The sequence below is a fragment of the Sebastes umbrosus genome, chromosome 8 (assembly GCF_015220745.1).
Source record: "Sebastes umbrosus isolate fSebUmb1 chromosome 8, fSebUmb1.pri, whole genome shotgun sequence".
Lineage (NCBI taxonomy): Eukaryota > Metazoa > Chordata > Actinopteri > Perciformes > Sebastidae > Sebastes > Sebastes umbrosus.
Window position 1 is genome coordinate 27059663 of NC_051276.1, and position 21185 is coordinate 27080847.

The 21185-nt window shown below is 38.4% G+C and overlaps 1 protein-coding gene and 1 long non-coding RNA gene across 5 annotated transcripts in view; one reads left to right on the forward strand and one right to left on the reverse strand.

Annotated features, from left to right (window-relative positions):
• Positions 1-21185, forward strand: part of ksr2 (kinase suppressor of ras 2) — a 117110-nt gene that overhangs the window by 92598 nt on the left and 3327 nt on the right. For 3 of the 4 annotated variants that reach the window (XM_037777587.1, XM_037777585.1, XM_037777584.1), the window contains 5 exons: positions 817-913; positions 1013-1146; positions 3243-3377; positions 6853-6982; positions 8790-13381. In XM_037777587.1, coding sequence (XP_037633515.1) covers positions 817-913; positions 1013-1146; positions 3243-3377; positions 6853-6982; positions 8790-8936 — 643 coding nt within the window. In that variant the 3' untranslated portion in view covers positions 8937-13381. Of the gene's footprint in view, positions 1-816; positions 914-1012; positions 1147-3242; positions 3378-6852; positions 6983-8789; positions 13382-21185 lie in introns of those variants that run through there. The other variant, XM_037777586.1, reaches the window with a different exon arrangement.
• On the reverse strand, positions 2218-11731 carry LOC119492815. The gene is made up of 5 exons (XR_005207860.1): positions 11665-11731; positions 6459-6463; positions 3892-3899; positions 3825-3830; positions 2218-2228 (listed from the first exon to the last, which is right to left on the reverse strand). It is a non-coding gene; the product is annotated as an uncharacterized LOC119492815 (long non-coding RNA).

Consider the following 21185-nt stretch of genomic DNA (forward strand, 5'->3'; position numbering starts at 1 on the left):
GCGAAACACTGAATACTATTTCAGTATCAGTGTTAAGGCTGTATACCAAGTCTGTATTTTTCATTTGCACATTTTTTAATCCGTCATTCAATAAAATCGTTACGCACAGAAACCTTGCACACTGAGTCTGATGCATTCTATTATTCTATATTTTCTTATTTGGTTTAATGTGTTAAGCAAATCTAAAATAAAAAAGCCACATTTCCATTTTAAGGGTACGGTAATCGTCTGGGAATAGAGCGTAGTAACAATAGGGCATTATTCCCATTCTGCTGACATGCCTTGGGGCTGGGCGATATGGCCAAAATATTTTATCCCAAAATAGGACATTTTATACCTTGAAAACAAAATATATATCACGATATAGCATGTTTTCTGATAAATAAAGCCTATTTTTGTGTGAATTTAATACTTGATGATGACAAGTATCGAGTATTTTCTCATTTAATTAAGAACTTCATCCCAAAGAATCGTCCCAAATTAAGTTTATTAAAAGGCAATGGCAAACAGAGAAGCTTTAAGTGACATTCAAGCCCAACTTGATGCTGCACACTGTTTTATTTTGTAGGACAGTAGTGGAAGAAGTGTGCTGATTTTTTACTTCTTTGTAACTTATAACAGATCGTCAACTGCTGGGAAAACAGGGACACTTTGATGAGAAAATCATTACATTACAGTTACATTGCATTACAATAACATTACAATTGCAAAAGTTGGAATGTGTTCACAGGGTCGACCTGAAATGTTCGTCAGATGTTTTAAAGTTAATGTATTACATAAGTCAAAACAGTATCTTGTCTTTGTCCCCTCTCTCAGCTTGTGTAAAGGCAGGACACTTTATTCTGTGGTGCGGGATGCCAAGGTTGTCCTGGATGTTAACAAGACCAGACAGATCGCACAAGAGATGGTCAAGGTAAAACAACTCAACACTGATTTCCCAGAACACTTCTGCAGTGCACATCATATTACAGAAAGAAAAGTTACATCTCTCTCTCTCTCTCTCCGTCCTCAGGGGATGGGCTACCTCCACGCTAAGGGGATCTTACACAAAGACATGAAGTCCAAAAATGTGTTTTATGACAACGGCAAAATCGTCATCACCGACTTTGGACTCTTCACCATATCTGGGGTTTTGCAGGCTGGCAGGTAATTATATTCAGTACACATCCGAGAGAGGAGCGCAGGCTGACATTGTTATAACAGTATTGGCACACATGGTACGGGGACGACAAAACATTGTGAGGAAGTAAACAATCCACATATTCACAAAAAGACAGTGAGTCACTAATTATATTCAGCCAGGCTTTATTTTTACATATTTCAAGACCAATAAGCAGCCTCTAAACATGCAGTATTTTATATAATAAAAACCTGATTTTCTTCAGCTATTTTAACCACAGTTTTAATTGTATTTCAGCTTTTCTGCTCAGGTGCATATTTGCTCTTGCCAAGGCTTGTTACTGGCCCCTATTTAGCATTTTGTTTGCACAGCAGCTGTATTCTCACGATGTCACAAGAAATATCACACATATCACCTGAAAATCCATCTCGTCGAGCTTCAAGTAATGTGTTTGTGTCCGGCAAGCCCTTGCACGGACCCATCAGTGTCCTCTAAGGAGCTACTGCAGCTATAACCGTGGTTTAGGTTTGTGTGACGACACAGAGGGACGACTCTTTGTTCAAAACAACGATGGCGGCTCCTGAAGAGGTTAGCGTAGCTGCAATAGAATCAGTTATATCAGTACTGGAGAGTATTTATCCATTGAAAGAAGAGCAAAGAACGGCGCTGAAGACTTTTCTCAATGTTTTCGCTCTTCTCCCGACTGGCTTCGACAAGAGTTTGATTGACAGGTGGCTCATCCAATCACCTGCCTAGTATTTTTTTTTAAAGTGCCTGCCCTTTTCCAAACAGTTTCCAATGAAATCCAGCTCATCAAGTTCATCATTGTGTGCGCAATATAAAGTCTGTGCTGTAAGTGTAATGTGCCTAACAGACATGAGTGTGACCATTTACTCTAAATTGTTTGTCTTCAGTCTATCTTAACCTCTGAAAGACACAGACAGTGTTTAAAGAGAGGTGTTAAAGAGAAAGAAAGAAAGAAAGAAGAGCAGCCAGGTCAAGGATGAGCAGAGATTCAACAGTGGTTGGATAAAGCTGATGGTACAGACAGAAATGTCATACAAAGAAAACACTGAATCACTGGTAAAACGCTATAAATTGGGTCTTGCTCCACGAACAGATAGAGTCTATTTTCTCTCATTTACTGAGTCCTGAACAAACCAGTATTCACATATTGTATCTGCACAGTGTCTGAATATGCCTACATCTGCAGGCACAGCAGGAGTATTAAAACAGTGATGTTTTCCTATATAATTAGCCTATTACATAGCTGATTTAGTCTAAAAATGTTACTATATTTTACATTGTTATGAAGTAGGCAACAGTACGTACAAAAACATGCTATGTTTTGCAATCATAAAAAGCTAAGCTATTAAATTATACAATTATATATCAAGTGAAGAACAAACTGTAGCTCTGTGGGTAAGATGGTGGGAGAGCTAAAATTATGCACAATTTCATGGCTCACTTAGATCTTTGAACAGTGTTTTATAGCTCTATCTACTTATCCTACACAATATTTGCTTGTGTTTACTTTCACTGTTTTGTTCAGTGCCCCTCATTCTGAGAAATTAGAAAGAATGCAAGTTTAAGGCACTTCAGCATTGGCTTCACTTTTCAGACCCGGAGATTGCCCACTGGTGTCATTTGAGGGAACAAGGCTAAGAATTCTCTGTATGAATTGAAATGTATTGATAGTATATTTTGGCATGTGGGCAGGCGCATTCATGTTTGCGCGTGCATGCGCACAGTTCCCACCCACCCACAATTAATAGGGCTCCCCCGAAAGCAGTCATTCGGCGTAATATGAACACTACATAAGTCCCTGTAAAACAAAAAAGTAATTTTTACATTTATATTTGTGTATGTATTACTAAGTTAGATAGATGATGTTACAGAAATTTGAAATTGCAACCATATGCAAACTTAAAGTGCTCACAGTTTTCTGAAACAATAATTGAAAGGCAACGCCATCCACTTATCTTATAATGGCTATCTGAAATGACTATGTACTGTAATGAAAATGCGGCAAAGTAGCATCTTTAATGTGGCTTAGCAGCGTCATACAGCAGGTCAGTAAACAACTGACAAGTCTCCATCTCCACGTGTTCTCGTTCTTTAGCCGGAGAGAAGACAAACTGAGGATCCCCAACGGCTGGCTGTGTCACCTGGCTCCAGAAATAATCCAGCAGCTCTCTCCGGACACAGAGGAAGACAAGCTTCCCTTCTCCAAACAGTCAGATGTCTTTGCTTTTGGGTAAGTGTCGTCTTACCTGTTTGTCTGTCCCGCCAATGCCGGAGCCTGATGTTGGACAGTCCCATCCCGCTGTTGACAGAGAGAGTTTACAAACCACAAATATTTGTGTGAATTCAATAAATTCGTACATACTTTTACAGAGCAGCGTCCTAAAACACATGACAAAGAGGCAACTCTCATTAACAGGTTTTCAGATCTCATTATAGATTTTCACTGCTTACTGTACAAAGACGTAGATAATGTAATAATTTGTGATTTTTTTAAATTACGATTTTGCTTCTGTTATTGTCAGACTTTAGATATCCAGCCACTAACCATTTAATGAGAACAGGATTAGATATTTTAAAACTTAATTGCTTAAAAATTATCTGATTGTGACATAGACCCCACTTGGTCCAATATACCTGATTACGGGGAAGATGCCATATTCTCAAGAGGAATGAAGACCTCTGACTTGGCACATATCCGTCGAGTGCGACTAAATATTTTCATAGGTGGCACCGGTGCGCCTGACAGGTCTGTCTCTCTGTGTGTGTGTGTCATACCGCGCCCTGTACTCCCCCTCGAGCAACATCATAACCATGAGACATACCGGTAATTCAAAATGAAGAGAATTGGTGTTTGGTTGACTGGTTTCGTCAAGAAAAATGCTGCGGTGTCGGTTACACCTGTTCCCGGCCCTGAACGGCCCAGCCCAGACCGGCATCAGCGCCGGAGGTAACCGCTCCACCATCTGTCTGTCTCCACTACTGTACATTTATTAACACAAGAATGAATGCAAAGAAGACTAAATATATGTTATTTTCTAGAGCCACTGTGAACAATTTGCATATTACCACTCTGAATGGTCTTAGTATTGACAGGGTCTTGGAGTATAAATACCTTGTCATCTTGCTGGACCCAAAACTTACATTTAAATTTCACATTGATACACTTGTCAGCGAGCTACGACAAAAAAAATAGATGTTTGTACAGAAACAGAGCTGATTTTCCTATGTTCAGTAGGAAGTGAATAATTGAGTCTGTTTTCTTGTCTGTCTTGGATTATGGTGACGTTATCTATAGACAGGCCTCTGCCTCCACTCTCAAACTGTTTTCAGTTCAGTTTATCACTCCGCCCTAAGATTTATTACCGGTGACAGTTATTCTACTCATCATTGTATTTTGTATGAAAAGGCTGGGTGGGCATCTCTAACAGTAAGACGTGATAGGCATTGTTTTTTATTTATTTATAAAGCCCTTAAAGGCAACTTGCCGTCATACATAATTTCTTTATTAAATTAGTCCTATAGTCAATATTCTACTTATTCAAGTGATTGGCTAAAGCTTGAAGTCCCTCGTGCAAACACTGAATTTGGGGTTAGCTGCTTTTGGTGTTTGTGCTGCAAAAACTTAGAACAGTTTACAAAACACATTAAAATTAAATATAATTTGTACCTATAGGTGATTTTAAATCCGTGATTACAAACTACTCCGCTCTTGAATGTAACTGTTTTTAACATTGTTCTATTGTTGTTTGGAAATTATGCCCTCAATGATTCCTCGAGATTTAAATAAAGGTTGAATGAATGAAAGACAACTTTACCGCTAATTTCCTCTCTTCTCCGATGATCGCCGAACAGCTTATCTGCTCTGAGTGCATCTCTCTCTGTCACTTGACCACACACACACTTAAAATTTATCATTACACTGAAAATTTTGGGTGCACCTAAATTATTTGCTGGTGCACCTAAATGGAAAAGTTAGGCGCACCATTGCAACCAATTTAAAAAGTTAGTCTGGAGCCGTGTGCTGGGGGAAAGAAATGGTGCACAAATAATCATTTGGCAGCTGGAAAACAGCAAGATACCGGAGATTGGGGTAGGTAAAGAGCATACTGATTTGTGATTGGTTCCACCATGTGGGTGCGAGAGAAGGTTTGGAAGCTTAGTTGGCCGAAAACCAAGAGAGAGAGTTACCTTCTTGAATCTTAAACTGATTGCGTAATTGCAGGAAGAGGAGAAAAAGTGTGAATGTTGAGGAGCCAAGAGAAGTCAACTAATTGATTAGGCAAGAGGAGTGAATCAAAGAGTTGAGGAGAAAGATTTACAAATGTGTTTCTGATTGAACGTGTGCTAAACTGTTACATTTGGGCTTCCAAACATCTGGTGTGTGGTAGAGTGTTTACCAGGTGAAAGTCTCAGCTGCACAGGAGGTGATGGGGTATCATGTGTTTGGCAGGCGGCATCAGGAATTTGTGTGAATGGAATAGAAGAATTCAACCTTCGTCAACAGAGAATCTTAGGAACAGAACATGAATGAAAAATTATTAGATTTTTTTTTTATAGTATAATACTATTTTTCTATTTTTCTATGTGTGTTTCTATATGGTAGTTCCTAGGATAATTGTTTTTTCCAGATGGTTTATGATATACAGGGATGCAAACAACTCGACTAGCCAAACGGACTATGGCTTGTGAAAGCACTATAGGCTTTGTTTAGTAGTATCAATCTTCTCATCAAATTCTTGGCAAGACAATGATGAAGTCTATTAAGTTTTCTTTTAATACACCTCTCTTTCTTGCATTTAGGCAGTTGTAGTATTCTTATCTTTTTTGTAAGTCTTCCCAAAATGTCACATGCCCCTGCTTACCTTGAATAATTTTTACCCAAATCGTCTCACCCACTCCCTTAGTTATTATGTACAGATTGCTTTTCTGAGTGTCACTCTGGTTTCTCCAACAAAATCTTGTGTCCTCCCTCTCCTCCTCTAAAGTCCACTTTAAAATTTGTCCTAAGTTGATTAAAATCCCCCACGGCTCCTGTTCTTCCTCCACTGCCATTACTGATTCATTTGTGGGGGTGGACCCTGCTTTGTTGACTCCTAGCACAATTGCATTTTCAGATGGTCCCCCATATGGAGGTTTTGTTGCGATAACATTCTAAAGGGAAGAAGAGTGCAGCGCGGGCGCACAATGTCCAGCTGCTCTGTTAGCTCTTGTGTTACCTAGAGGTGACCCCCATGGCTATTTTACATATTCATTGCCAATCAGCCTTCAGTTTTTTCCCCCTACTCCTGGCAAAGAGCTATTTTTATGCTACTCAAACTTGTCGTGCAGGAGCAGAATGAAAACAACCGCTTATTTGCACAGGGAGAGTGGTATGTTAATTTTGCATGAGCACTAATTAAAAGTGTGCTTTTTCTTTCACTTCTGGATTGAAATAGTTTTTCCAAACTTGAAGTTGAAGACAAACTTCTCCCACAAAATGCAATTCGCATAGATCACGATCCAAATGTGCAGAAGCATCATCTACAGCGACATTAATCTGACAGCTGATCAAAAACATTGAGTTTGATGGTTTATAGTTGTGACTGAAATCTTTTCCTGGTAGTGTTAGCACTGGGTGGGATGTGAACCCTCCATAAGTGTGTTTTGTGGCTCTCGACCAGACAGTCCAAAGCTCTGACCGCCACTCTGTTCCTCTTTCCTCACAGCACCATCTGGTATGAGTTACACGCACGTGAGTGGCCTTACAAGAGTCAGCCAGCAGAGGTGATCATATGGCAGATTGGCAGCGGGATGAAGCCCAACCTCGCCCAAACTGGCATGGGGAAGGAGATATCAGTAAGGGCTTCTTTTCTTTTTCATTTTGTCACAATTCATGAGTCACTCTTTTTTTCAAACTTAAATGCATTGCTGTATATTTTTCATGTCTGAGCACTCATTGAATCCTACACTAGAAATCTAGTGCACATTTTATAAGCATTGATTATAACTTTAAAATTTACTTTGCATTATAACGACAAGGATTTTTTTCAGGATGCGGCAGGGTAACAAATCGAAGATCAGCGTTTTTGGATTTCTTGTTGGTGCAACCAACTACACAGCAACTCTTCGGCATAGCGTTACTACTGTTATCTTTATGTTTAAAATAGAAGTTTGGAGACATGTTTATACCTCTTTTGGTTATGCTGTTCCCGTCTACCAGGGACACGGGATTGTTTTCCCCCAAAAGGGGGCGTGGTCATGAGAGCCTACTCTGGATGATGTATTGCCAGTCTGATATTTTGCAAGTATGGCATGCCGTGGCACTGGCATTTCAGTTTTTTTTTTCTGGTGTATCACATTCAACATAACGGACATGCCGGCCGGAACTGGTGTTACGGTGGTTACTTCTTTTAATATATCTGTTACTTATCCAATCTTTCAAACTCTCAAACCAACGTTGGTGATTGTTAGAAAAGTGAGAAGACCAATCAGAACTGGAGTCGATAAATACCCGTGATTACTGCAGAGTCATTTGTCCCAGGAATGCATATCGTAAGCTTTCGCACTAAAGACAAAAGCCAGATCTTAGTGGGTTTATTGTCCAGTGGGAAAGGGGCTTAAGACAGAAGTTTTACACAAAGCTATGGAGGCTATTATAGTGCGCAATGGTGACAAAATATATTAGTTCATGAATGACGTTTCCTCGTCACAATTCCACGTCAGCTCACGTCAGCACGACCGTCCTTGCATGAAGTATAATTTAAGATTAAGTCTGTAGGCCCCCGTCAGGGAAAGTCATGACAACAGCACCTGTCCCCCAGGGGTGTTGGCCTTTCCTGTCTTTACAATGCGCAGTGCAAAATGGTATGAGTCCTTGATTGCCTTCATCTTGCGAAACGCCTCCACCCCTCTCATCTCTCCTTGAAACACCTCCAGTTTCCGTTTGAGAACATCTGAGGGTTGCCTGCTAATTTAGCATGTTTAATCTCTAATTGGCTACAAATATTTGCAGGTCATTAGCAAGCACGTATTTACAAAACACACACTTTGGCTGTGATGAGTCACTTGAGTCAGTCAAGGTAAAACCGCACTCAGGACACTTTGGTTTAGCTGCTGTAGTTTTAGGCACTAAAGCTGTTTTTGTTCTGGAAGTGCGAACCGTGTTGGTGAGCAGGCCAAATCAATGGGTCAAGCAACAATAATCAACATTTCATTTTTCATATTTTTTATATCTTGTTTTTTACTGTTCACTTACTGACTATATCTTTATTGTTTACTTGCTTACTTATCAGATCTTGTTTTGTTTTTTACTGATGCCTCTTGTTGTTTGCACTGTACCCTGTTGCTGCTGTAATCCTGCAAATTCCCCCGCTGTGGGACTAAATAAAGGATTATCTTATTTTATCTTATCTTAATAACTATTTTCCAGGTGTTTCCGGAGCACCAGCATGCACCTGTCCCTTTCACCTCATTCTGTATCTTTGCCTCATATCTCTCTTTGCACAACTTCACAGTTTGAAAACTTCTGTTTTAGACTGAATAAATATCCGAGCAAAGTACATTTCGGATCAGTAAATACAGGAACTATATTTGCACGCCATTTATTCATTCAGCAATTATGCAAAATCTAAAAGCCCCTTTTTTCCATGTATCTTTTTTCCAGGACATTCTACTTCTGTGCTGGTCGTACAAGCAGGAAGAGCGGCCCAGCTTCTCCAAACTGGTAGATTTACTGGAAAAGTTGCCAAAACGGAATCGTCGCCTTTCCCACCCAGGGCACTTCTGGAAGTCAGCTGAGTATGTCAAATGAGTTAGGGACACAAAACAGCAAACAATCAGCAACTATTTAAAAAAAAACAAAAAAAACAGCCGCCATAACTCTACATAAATAACCCACCTCCTTAAAGAATGCACTGAATCCAAAAGCCAGCCCAGTGATGAAAACTGCCCGTGCTGTGTGTTTTTTCATGGAATGTTGGCATGTGTGTGTACAGATAAGTTGACTGTGCAGCTTCTCAAAGCAGTCGGGACTCATATTTTCTTTGGTTTGATTTAAACCATACTGGATATTTTTCCTTTATCTTTTTTGTCTTTTACTATTGATCCCTTCATAATATTTGATTTCTTTCCTGGATGTATCTTGCTTGTAACTTTCAACTGATCACATCATCTTGGACTTAAAAAAAAACAAAAAAAAAACACGTTTGAGAACAAATGTAGATTTCTTTTCCCATGTCTTCTTTTTTGTTTTGAATGAATGTAATGTCACACATTGTATATATTCATAGCATTGTCTTGCCATTCCTTATGTCTGTCAACTGTGTAGACCATTTTGTCAGTGTTACCTCATGGTCTGTCATGTGTGGATGTCTGTACAAAAGCTTTATTTAACTTTAAAAAAAATGTCCTCTTATATACACCGTACCATTTGAATGTGAAGAAGCCAGCATCCCTGTTTGTGTGGGGATGTGTTGGCATAGTTCTTTGATAGGAGAATGTTCTCTGATCAGCCTGTGCTTTGAATATTGCCTGTGAACATAAGCGAGACGTGTAAACAATAACAGCCTTTTGGGGGGGGGGAAGCCGCTGGTCAGACCAGGACTCCGTCATGTGACGCTGTTCTGTGAAATCGCTGACACTTGAAATGTATCTCGTCAACTGTTAGATAACTAATTACCCTTCAGAAATGCTATCACTGAGCCCCTCCCTCCCCCATTTCGCAGAAATAAATGTATATTATTTTACTTTAAATAGCTAATGAAAAATACAGAATATAATAGATACAAATCTAAAACTGTATAGTCAGTGCAGTAATTTTTAAGTTATTTTATTCAACCGATACATGAACTGACACGTTATCTATCTATCTAAGTAGTGTGTGAAACTGTTTTTTAAAATAGTTTGGAAACCTAAATGGATCAAAGACCTGTTGCTAATGGGCCTGGGTCTGAGGACCAGAGTTATTTGAATCCGCACAGGAAAATGATGCGACTGTTAGATGCGTAAAGGGAGAGCACATTACCTTTTAAAAGGCAACACAAAAACTCTGAGAAGTCAAAGTAAACTTTGAGTTTGTTTTTCACTTGTTAAAAGTTGTTCAGAGTCGCTTAGAAGCAGTGTTGTAGTCACTTTGAATTTAAATTCATCCTGCCTCAACTTCAATTTTTATCCCAAAAATCATTTAACTTATTTTCCTTTACATTTATGCTGTGCATTTTTGAGAATCGGTATACTCATATACTAATATATAAACATCACATTACGAGTAAAAGTTGAACATTTTTAAATATAGTACGCTAGAAAGAAGAAATGTTTGAAGATACACGCTTCCAAATCAATCTCTTCCAACCGTTGATAATTTAGATTTATTTATTAGTTTATTAGTCAATTTATCAGCTGTGCAAAGTAAATTTCATTGCATTCAAAGTCAATACAGTGCTGCATGATTTTGTTGGCCAACCCAGAAGTTAGCATCGCACTGGTTCCCTCGACAAAAAATTAATGGGATTTTTCTATTGGGTTTTTGGATTATTGCAGAAAATACGCTCTTTGGCAAAGTTTATGATACTTACATGTTTTGTTCAGCAAGATAATCTTCACAAATGAACACCACTGTTATGATTTTTGAAGCGTAAATGCAATCGCCAGAAGTAAAAAGCTAATGTCAGGATAAAAACGGATCAGTGTTCGGTGTGATGACGTTTAATCGTTTTATTTAGCCACTTGTTAGCAACCGTCTTTTTTAAGACACGTAAAAGCTTCAAAATTCACAAGTGGGATATTTACTGGCGTATTTTATATCGTAGAACATAAAAGTTAAAATCCCTTAAGCTAGTGTCAACCTCAGGCCTTATTTTAGGCATACTAGGCTAACCAAAAACCCACTGACTTTGAGACGAGGGAACCGGAAGTGCAAAAATGCTGACTCATTTCTAGGTTTTAGGACTCATTCCTACACCACTTTATTGGAAGGACAGAAGGGGATGCAATTCACTCAAGGTGGAGCTAATTTAAACAAGACTATGTAAGTTTGCAGAACAGTGATCACTGATGCTACAAGAGACAGTTATGCGATAATGGTAAAAGGGAAAATTACTACTATTACCACTCTGTTTTGACATTTAGCTAAAATGCTATGCTGTTGTAAGAGTAGCGCAACAGGAGAAGTCAGTGAACTGGCTCAGTAATGTCAGTTGCACAGCAATATTTATTTAAAATTTGCTAACATTAGCCACCATAAGCTACGGTCATACGAGACCAAGTAAGACTGTAGCAATGGTGCATTTTATTGCTTATTAATTCAACTCTTAATTTGTAAGAGAAAGATTCTGTTATTTAGTTTGTCTCGCTCAAATCAATGCATTTTCAGTTTATTTTACAAGAGGAAAACATAAAGGTCTGGATGATAATAACAGTCTGAGCTGAAGTACACGAATATACTCCACACACGCAGTCATGTTTCCATCACTTTAGAGGACATTACATTGATTTACCCTAACTATAACCGCTACTTGCCTAATCCTTACCCTTACCTTAACCTAAATCTAACCTTTCCCTAACCTTAAACTAAGCTTTCACCCCAAAATATAATGATTTACATGGGGACTTGCATTTACTCCCCAAAAGGAAGACGAGTCCCCACAAGGTGACTGTGTAAACAGATGTATGTCCCCACAACGACAGTAATACAAACACACACACACACAGTCTGTGCATGTTGCTTGCTATAGCTGTTTACAAATAAAGTAAGGTGAAAAAAAAGCTTTTTGTTTAGTCTGAACACACCTTCAGAGCAGAGACCCAATCCAGCAGGGGATGACAGTAGCCTATGTCATTTCCTGTCACATGGGTAATTAAAGGCAAATTTAATTGATTGTTAATTGATTATATTTATTATTCTGTAACTTGCATGTTCTGTAACTTATTTAATACTTACTACTTACCTACTTACTTAAGAATAACTTATTAATTTAACAAACACAGACTATGTTCCATCTCTGTATTAACTAGGCTACTCTTGACTACAACACTGCTGAAAAAGTGACTGTGGAGGACAAATGAATCTTAAACTTTCCTTCTTGTTTTTTTTAAATCTTGAAAGATTGTATTTACTTTTTAGAAAGAGTGAATTATTGAGTTCTTGGATTATAAAGTAAGTAACTTAAATCTGGCTGAACTTTCCCTTTAACATATCAGAAAAGACATATCAGGATGCTGAAGACCACCCCAGGCCATTTTTCTACTTCACACTGTATATCACAATATATTTTAAAGGAACATTTTAAAGATATCGTAGTCATATCATCATGAATTGGAAGCTGTGGCGTCATTCGAGCTGTATACTGCTTTTGATTCTCTCTAGCCACGTGGAATAGATAGAGACAATCCAATCATGTTAAATAGCCATTTTCCACCTCATTATATACACATCTGCCAGTGTTGGAAAATGCATACAAACAATCTGCTGCTGTTTTTTGGAGTCTGTCTGTCTATTTTGGAATTGCTGGGATTCAAATATTGTAAGTGGATCATTTATATTTGTACTGTTTACAACTTTCAAGTGCATGAGATGGACTATCAAAGATTGATTCTTGTTATGAAAAAAAATAATCCTTCTACACTATATATAAAAAGTTATGTGAGCATTTTTCTGATGAACTGTCCATTGAGCAGTTTGATCTCAATACCTAATGGAGTTTTACGTCAGGCTTTGCAGAACTTTTCAACAGCTTTGTTTGAGAGAATGATTGTTTCACAATATTTATAGATTATATAAATGATTAGACTAGCATTTAAATAAAAAAAAAAGGAAGAGTTGCGACCTGTGCACATGCTAGAGTTGACAACAACCTGACTGGACAACAATCAAAGATCTAACATTAGTGCCAAGTGTACATAACAGATTGTAGACTATGTTTTATCGTCACTTGCCGTAATATCAATATTCCTTGTGAATTTTTTGACTTCTTTCTTTTTGAATGTACAAATTGTGTTGTGTTTTTTTGTTGTTTCTGTTTTCTGTTCATTTAAATTTTGTTTTCCTCCATTTTCCTTCTAATTGCATAAGCATTGATGCTGTGTTGTTTCTTTTCCTTGATTCCGTCCTTGTATTGTAGATGATAGCTCCAAAAAGCTTGTATTTAATGATGCCTTATGGTCCATGGCTTAGTGATGAGTAGATTTTTGATCACAAGCTCTTTTATTTGCACTCATCCTTTACAAAGTGTATGACAATAAAAAGCTGTTTTCATTTTGGACGTTTTCCGTTTCTTTTATGTCATCTTTTATCTTGGTCAACCCTTATCCATATTTTACTTTGGTTGAAATTTTCACCACGTCTTTAAAGAGCAAATGTCGTGTTAAGTCAGTGTTCACTACCTAATTAATTGTTCCAAACATTATGTGATCTCTGTTCTGATTTTAAAAAGTCCAACTTTTAATACTTGAACTCAAGTTCTGAATACTTAAAGTGATCCTCCAACACCCTCCACCCGTAGGCTTGAAAGCTGGTTATTAAAATGCTAGAGAACAATGCCTGAAGTCAGAGTAAATTCACATAAGTTACAATGTTTTCCAGTGGTTTTAATGGTTGGCTACATTACAAATAAAAAATTCCATAGAAACTTGTTAAAGGAATAATTTGACATTTTTGTGTTAAAGTGTGTTACTGGAGGATACCACTAGAGGCTACACCAGAGAAATCAGACCGTACAGAACTTACGGATTTGCGTGATGTAAACAATAAACACGACGACACTCACGGAGGTTAATAATTATGACATTACACTTTGCTTTTTGTACAGATAAAAAAACAAACGTGTTAATTTGTGAACTTCAGAGGTGCTGGTAGGCAGATTTTGTTGCTAGGCTAATTGTTTCTCCTTGTCTTAATGCTAAGCTAAGCTAACTGGCTGCTGACTGTAGCCTCATATTTTCCAGACAGATATGAGAATGATATCAATATTCTCATCTAACTCTCAGCAAGAAAGCAAATAAGCATATTTCCCAAAATGTTGAAGCGTTCTTTTAAACTATTTTTGGAGCAAAATCCTCTCCTGTCAGTCCACAGATGCTGTATTGTATATTCTGGCTAAAAATACTGCTTCCACTTGTTGCTTGTGCAGTGAACATAGCAAGCAGTCACTCTGCAGTTCTCTTTGAATGAAGACAAGTGACCTTTCAGTGACCCAATAAGGCTAATATACTTTTTATTTGCTGAGAAATATTCAGCTGTCCTCACCAGGAGAAAACTAAGCATGCACTGTGGTAAAGAAATCCTCTAGTAGTAGGAAGCAGAAAATCAGAGATTGGTATAAACAAAAAAACCTTGTGATGAGACTAACTAATCCTCAACGAGCTCCACTAATCAAACTGCAATTAGAGATGCCTTTTATTTGAAGTTAACTGGTTTATTTATTTCTACTCTTCCTTTGAGAGTTTCTGTTTCCATGACATCCATGAACTGAGCTTAGCTAGGTTCATCATTCAGAACAGCTTCAACTTGCAGGCATTAACATTACAAAGAGTTCATCTTACTGAAAGCAGGAAAAATACAAGTACAATTCCCCTGAAACCAAATTATCCCTTAAAGTAATGCACAGTAAATGTATTTACCTTTGTAAGAGATAAACAGTCTGATAGAGCTTGTTGCCTCTGCCTTTGGCGTCTACTGAGGCTTGTAACTGATTCCTTTTTTTATAATACATAAATAAATAAATAGCAAAAGTAATATGGAATTTAAAGTTAATATTTTTAAAATTATGTATTTCAACAGAACGGAACCAACAGAAATATAATATAATATATCATCGGCATGCAAAATTTTGTGACAATACTATTTTGCCTTTTGCTTCTTTGGTTAAGAGGGTTTGGACTTTGGGTTTGGATTGAGAGAGGTGATCAATCCAACACATAGTACAGCTAGGAAAAGAGACCCCATTTTCACTAGGCATTAATATGGGATATGTATCTGGGTATCCTGTTGTAAATAATGAAATTGCATGTTATTGCAAGGTGTAAATGCACGCGAAACGCATTGCAATCAGAAGGGAATCTGTTTGGCCAGACCACATTGTGATCGGATCTCAGTCAGGTGTAAACCTTATCTGTCCAGTGTGACCACATACTTAAACTAGAGGGGCACTTGGAGAGCGCAGACCTCCACCAAGGGGACATATCATGCTCATTTCCAGGTCCATACTTATATTTTGGGTTTCTACTAGGACATGTTTACATGTTTTAATGTTCAAAAACACATTATTTTTCTCATACTCATACCTTTATTCACCCTCTGTCTGAAACGCTCCATTTTAGCGCCGGTCTCTTTAAGCCCCTCTCCTGAAAAAGCCCAGTCTGCTCTGATTAGCTTGCGAGAAAAATATGGTGCAGCTTTGCAAAGGTAGTTCTCAAGTTGTGGGTGATATATTCTAATGAGCCTGCATGTGTCATAGGAAGGGGAGCCAAATCTGAATGACTTGTTGAATCACATGTTTTCTGATCTAGACAACCCACAAAAAACTCCCTATACCCAAATTAATGTGTACAAGCACTGAAAAAGTGATTTATGCTACACCCTTCCGCCAAGTTCCATGAAAATCTGGGAAGTACTTTTTCCGTAATCCTACTGACAAACAAACCAACAAACCGAACCCGAAAACATAAACTCCTTGGCGGAGGTAATACATCTGCCAAGGCCAGCAAGTTGAAACGTCAGCTAACTCCTTCTCTTACTGCTAACTTAAAGGAGCCCGGCAAAAGCTGGAAGTAGTAGCAATAGCTACCAAATCTTACCTCACAAAAAGTGACTTTGTGTATCACAATCAGGGGGCAACCTCCGGATCTGAAGTGCCTTAAAATTGCATTCTTTCTAATAGCCAGCAGGGGGCGACTCCTCTTTTTTGCAACTTTATAGCTACTTCTACTTGTAGCTTTTGCTGGCTTTTCTTAAAGGATATGTTCACAGTTTTTCAAGTCTGTTTTAAGTCTGTTTGGATTTAACATCAGTGAAGCCGTTCAAACAGAACAAATCCCAAAGATCTGGTGTGATTCTGTCCGTCATTTGTCTCGACTCCTCTGTGAACGAGCTGGCATACTGACAACAGTGTGCATGCCTGTGTGTGTATTTGTATAGCGTACAATGTCAGACCTGTGAGTCACTGGTTGAAGAGAGAAAGTGAGTTAGTGAGGGCATGGAGCGGGAAAATGGAAAGATAAATAAATAGATGGATAGATGAGAGCTCTGCCCGTCTGCACAGCCAATCCTCCTCCTTTTTCTTCTCCACCTCCACCTCCACCTCTGAAGTCCAGCCTCGGCCACTGAAGCGTAAAAAATCCACATCACCCAATCTCAGCGAGGCTGAAGGCTATCCGAGCATGAATGTTTGGTTTCTGTCAAGTTTCTTAAAAGTGTTAAAACCTGATAAGGCTCAGTGCATTTCTTGTAACAGCAAAGACTCAAAGAACAAAAATAAAACAATTCAAGAAACAATTAAAACAGAGAATACATCTACAGGTGGACTTTATAAAGGTTAATACAACTAATTTGAGTCATGAAATAATGATAAATAAAATACAATGAAATAAAAATAAAAATTAGACGTCATGTTCCTAAAAAATAAAATCACGATTGTAACTCCCTTGTACGTATAAACCAAGGGATCAAAAGATCTGTTGGCTCCGCAGTGTCACAAACTGACACTTAGGCTTATTCACAAACTCTGCTGAGATAATTCAGCTCTCAGTATTTATAGTTATAGCTGTAATTACAGGTGAAAATAAAATAAAAGAAGGACATTTAAATAGAAAGCTGAACGCAAGGCCAAAGAAATTTATTGATGGAGATCACATACAGAAAAATAAATCCTCCACAAAGCAAACTATGTAATAAATCATTCAGAATATATTTCTTTATGTTCGTTCTGATGTTTGCACATGACCTTTTAGTTGAAACCTTTTTTATCTCTTCGTGATATTTTGTTCATTGTCACCATTTTTCATTTAATCCATTTTTAAATTGTTGTTCTGTCTGACCAGAAAGGAAATATAAAAGCAACTTAATTTCTGAATGCTGTTCGTATAATATGAGGCAGAAGACCAACTAACAGTTTTTATATCATTCAGTAGCTTCCCAGTGGTATTTCTTATGTAATCAAATCCAAACTTTCAAATTTTGGTCGAGGTATGTATGTTGTAGCGTCAAAATGCTATTTTCCTTCTAAAAACGTTTTTCCAACATTACCCGACGTAGATTTCTGCATGACACACCGGATCCAAAAGTCACACAATAACACAAACAAACTAACCGATCAATGCAGCGGTAGACCAGCAGCTGGAACTTAAAATTACTGTTTTTGTGAGTGGAGTCTGGTGGCTTTGAAGACCGCGATATAACTGCTTTAGTTGTCTGTCGGAAAGTGCTGTCTGATGGCGAGGTAAAGCGGTGAACATACAGTATTCTAAATATAGGTACACTTCAACTGATAGTGATTTTTTTTAGTGGCTAAAATATGTTTTGCTGCTGCTGCCTCTTGAGAAATAGGGTCTTACCTCGCCGCCAGACCGCCCTTTACGACGGAAAAGCCGTTAAATCGGTCTCTTCAAAGCCACTAGACTCCATTAATAAAAAACGTAATTTTACCTTGCAGAACACGACAGTATACGTACAACTCTACCCTTTCAATTATTTCCAAACTTAGCATAGCTAGCGTTGACTCAGTTAGTGCTAGCGTTCACATTATTCATAACCTTATTGATTATCTTACTTTGGTTACCTACATCACCGCTTTTTGCTTACGGCTGAGTGGGCGTTTCCATTTGAGAAGAACGCAGACTGACCCGCCCTTTAATTATTAATTTCAGTCAAATGTTTCAGTTTATTTGATACATTATTAATTAAGGGGTATAAATGATACAAGCTTGTTTAGTTTGTTTGTTTTATGGGTTCATAGGATTTTTTGTTGTTACTCTGCCTTGGATGTTGTGGTAGATCTACAGCTCAATCAAGCAGAGTGTAAACAGGTTTGCCTCATTATGTCCTCTTAGCAGGGCATGGCTGGGCTCTGTTAAGATGTAGGAAGATAGGTAAGGTAGTTCTGCAGTAAATAACAGTTTGTTATATTTGGTGTGCTCATTGGTATGTAATGAGTGCCCATAGATGAATTGTGATGTCAGCAGTACATTAGGGACTTTGTATTAATGGTAATTTTATTATTTTGTATGATTTGGATGCCTGCTCTAATTTGCTCCCCCTGTGCTACCTTGGCAGGTGGTACATTCCACTTAAGTGAGGCTGAGAAGATAAAATGCTGTTCATTGGAGTAAGAGGTAGAGAAGAGTTAGCAGCTTGATGTGAGACTGCAGCTTTCTTTTGTTTGGTGTTCTTTGCCTTCAGTTTCATTTTGTTTTATTGAGATTCATAGGTTTCATTTTTGCCACCTCTTTTTATTCACTACTCCTACTTATTAACCTGGTTCTTCAACATCCCTTTTTAAAGTTTTCCGGTGCCACAAACCACCTCATGTGCCATTTATATGGCGTGGCGGCACTACATGGTGCGTAAGCTAAAAACTCTTCCCATAGACTCTACATTGAGATGACATCACATGCAAAAAAAAAATTCCATTCAGAAGATCCTGTCAACAGTTAAAGATAAAGTCTATGACGGAGACTGTATAACTTTACCAGAGATGTGCTCAGAAGTTTCTTGGAAATAAGTCATTCAGCATGAAAAAAGCATAAAAAATGACTAGTCGACTAAAGAAATCTGAGTCGACTGAGACCAAAAAGAGTATTAGACTAATCGACTAAGAGGGGGCAGCCCTAGTGTGAACACACTACATACTCAATTTTATGTTATACTTAGTATGAGTTAGTATGTTACTATGTCATTTCGAACACAGCGACAGCCTTGTTTTGATAATGATAGATATTGGTGAACATGGGGCTGCAGGATTTTTTTGTTGCCCATTGTGTTTGGCCACTGGGGCAAAATGGCAGCAAGCTCTCCTAATAGAGAGGCAAAGTCCCGCCCCTTCCAGTGAACCCCATGGGACCTTATTCCCGAAATAATATGTATGGTAGTCAACAGCGAGAAACAAATATTTTTTTGATCCTGTTTGTATTGCTCCATGAATCTGTAAATTTAAAACATAATTTTGCAAGTCAAGAAAGTCGCAGTTTGTCGTAGTATCATTTAGTTTTGTGTGAAACCGCTCAAAGAACTACATCTCTCGTCTCACACAATATACGTCACCATCACTAGCTAGCTAGCTAACTGCTTTGTCCCTCGCTCATATGAAACATTATCTTGCCTGATGTGTTTTATCCAGCGACTCCTGTGAGTACATCCCAGTATGAAACACACAGACATCGTAGCTTCAGAGAGAAAGAGACATCACTTACGTGACTTTTGGGTGTGTAATCTTTCTAAGAGATGTTCCGATACCATTTTTTCTTTCCTGATACCAATTCTGATACCTGAACTTGTGGTATTGATTGATACTACTGACCATGTATGGATGCGATATGATTACTATCTTTGTTGTATGGCCTGGGTCAGGTTAAACCCTTTGTCATACATGAACAAATACATACAGAGTATGAATGTATGAATGAATATTCACACATTTCAGATACTGATATTGGAACACCTATTTTTGATTACGTATGTGCACAGACTTTCTCGACTTGCAAAATTCGGTTTCAAATTGACAAACATCAAATGTGTGATTCATGGCGCAATTCAAACAGCATCTAAAAATGATTTTTTTGTCTCTCGCCGTTGACTACCGTACATATTCTTTCCCAAATAAGGTCCCATGATGGATGATACATCCATTAGTGTCACGCTCTTGTTGCTCTCTCCACCTACATGTCCTGAAACAAATCACAAATGAGTTCTTCTGTAGCTTTTTAATGAGTTATTCTGGGAACTGTAGGAAATCACTGTGACGTAGAGGTATAGGCAAGACACCTAAAAAAATGTAATCATAGCAGCACATCAGTGAATAACTCCTGGTGTGCATCTAACATCGCACATGGAAGACATAACAATATCAGAGGAGTTTCTCCTTCCTCTAGGACCTTGATGAGATTAATGAGGCAAATTAGATCAAGTCAGTGTTCACCTTCACAAACACACGCTGTATATGTCTTTGAAAATAGCCAATTTAGAGCAGCAGATTAGCTCTGCCACATAGCCTCTAAGGACTGTGGGGTTCTCTTTATTCGTTTAAAGACACCCACGTGGCTTATTATGCTGGAGATGTATTTCATTAGAGCAGGGGTTTGGAAGACAGACAGAGAGAGCGAGAGAGAGCATAAGCACTACAAAGTGTGCCATATAAGGGGGATGTCCTAAAGGTTCAGCTTTACTGAGCCCAAAGCCGTGCCAGTAAGGAGACGCTTGTTAAGCCTTGAGGCTAAGAAACATGCTGGCAACACCTGTATGTACATTGCAATAAATCCCACGCAGCTGTTGGCCTGATTCAGTGAGCAAATTAATTTAATGCCAGAAATACTCTCTTGCTATCAAATCAGGTGGAAATGTCTTACTGACTAAATAATTACAACCAGTGAGGCGGCCTGTCTGACGTATTAAAGTTTTTGGCGGTCAAACTGTGGTGATTTCGCATCATGCTCAAGAGCCGGAGAGTGGTTGACTGTCTGACAACCACTTGGCAAACCCACACTGGTTTAAACTGTACGTCCCAAAAATAAATCTTACATAATGCGAGAGAATGGAGGATGTGACCCTGTCTTCCCCTCCAGCGGGCCCTATGCTGGCCCATCTGGCAGATAATGTGCAACGACAGTGCCGCTCAGACTCGCTGAGATCCATCATGGTTTTCCTGGATGCCAAGAATCCGGTCTGCACAGTATGTGACGGTAGACATTTTATAGAGAGTCTATAGATCTTGAATTTTTCAGATTTTTAGAAATGATGACAAAAGTCGTGTGTGCAATTGAGTTTTTTTTTTTTTATGGTGTGTGGACATCATTAGCGAGTTAGTGCTGAATGCCTCTGTGTTCTGATATGTTCAGACAACTGTTCACATAGAAA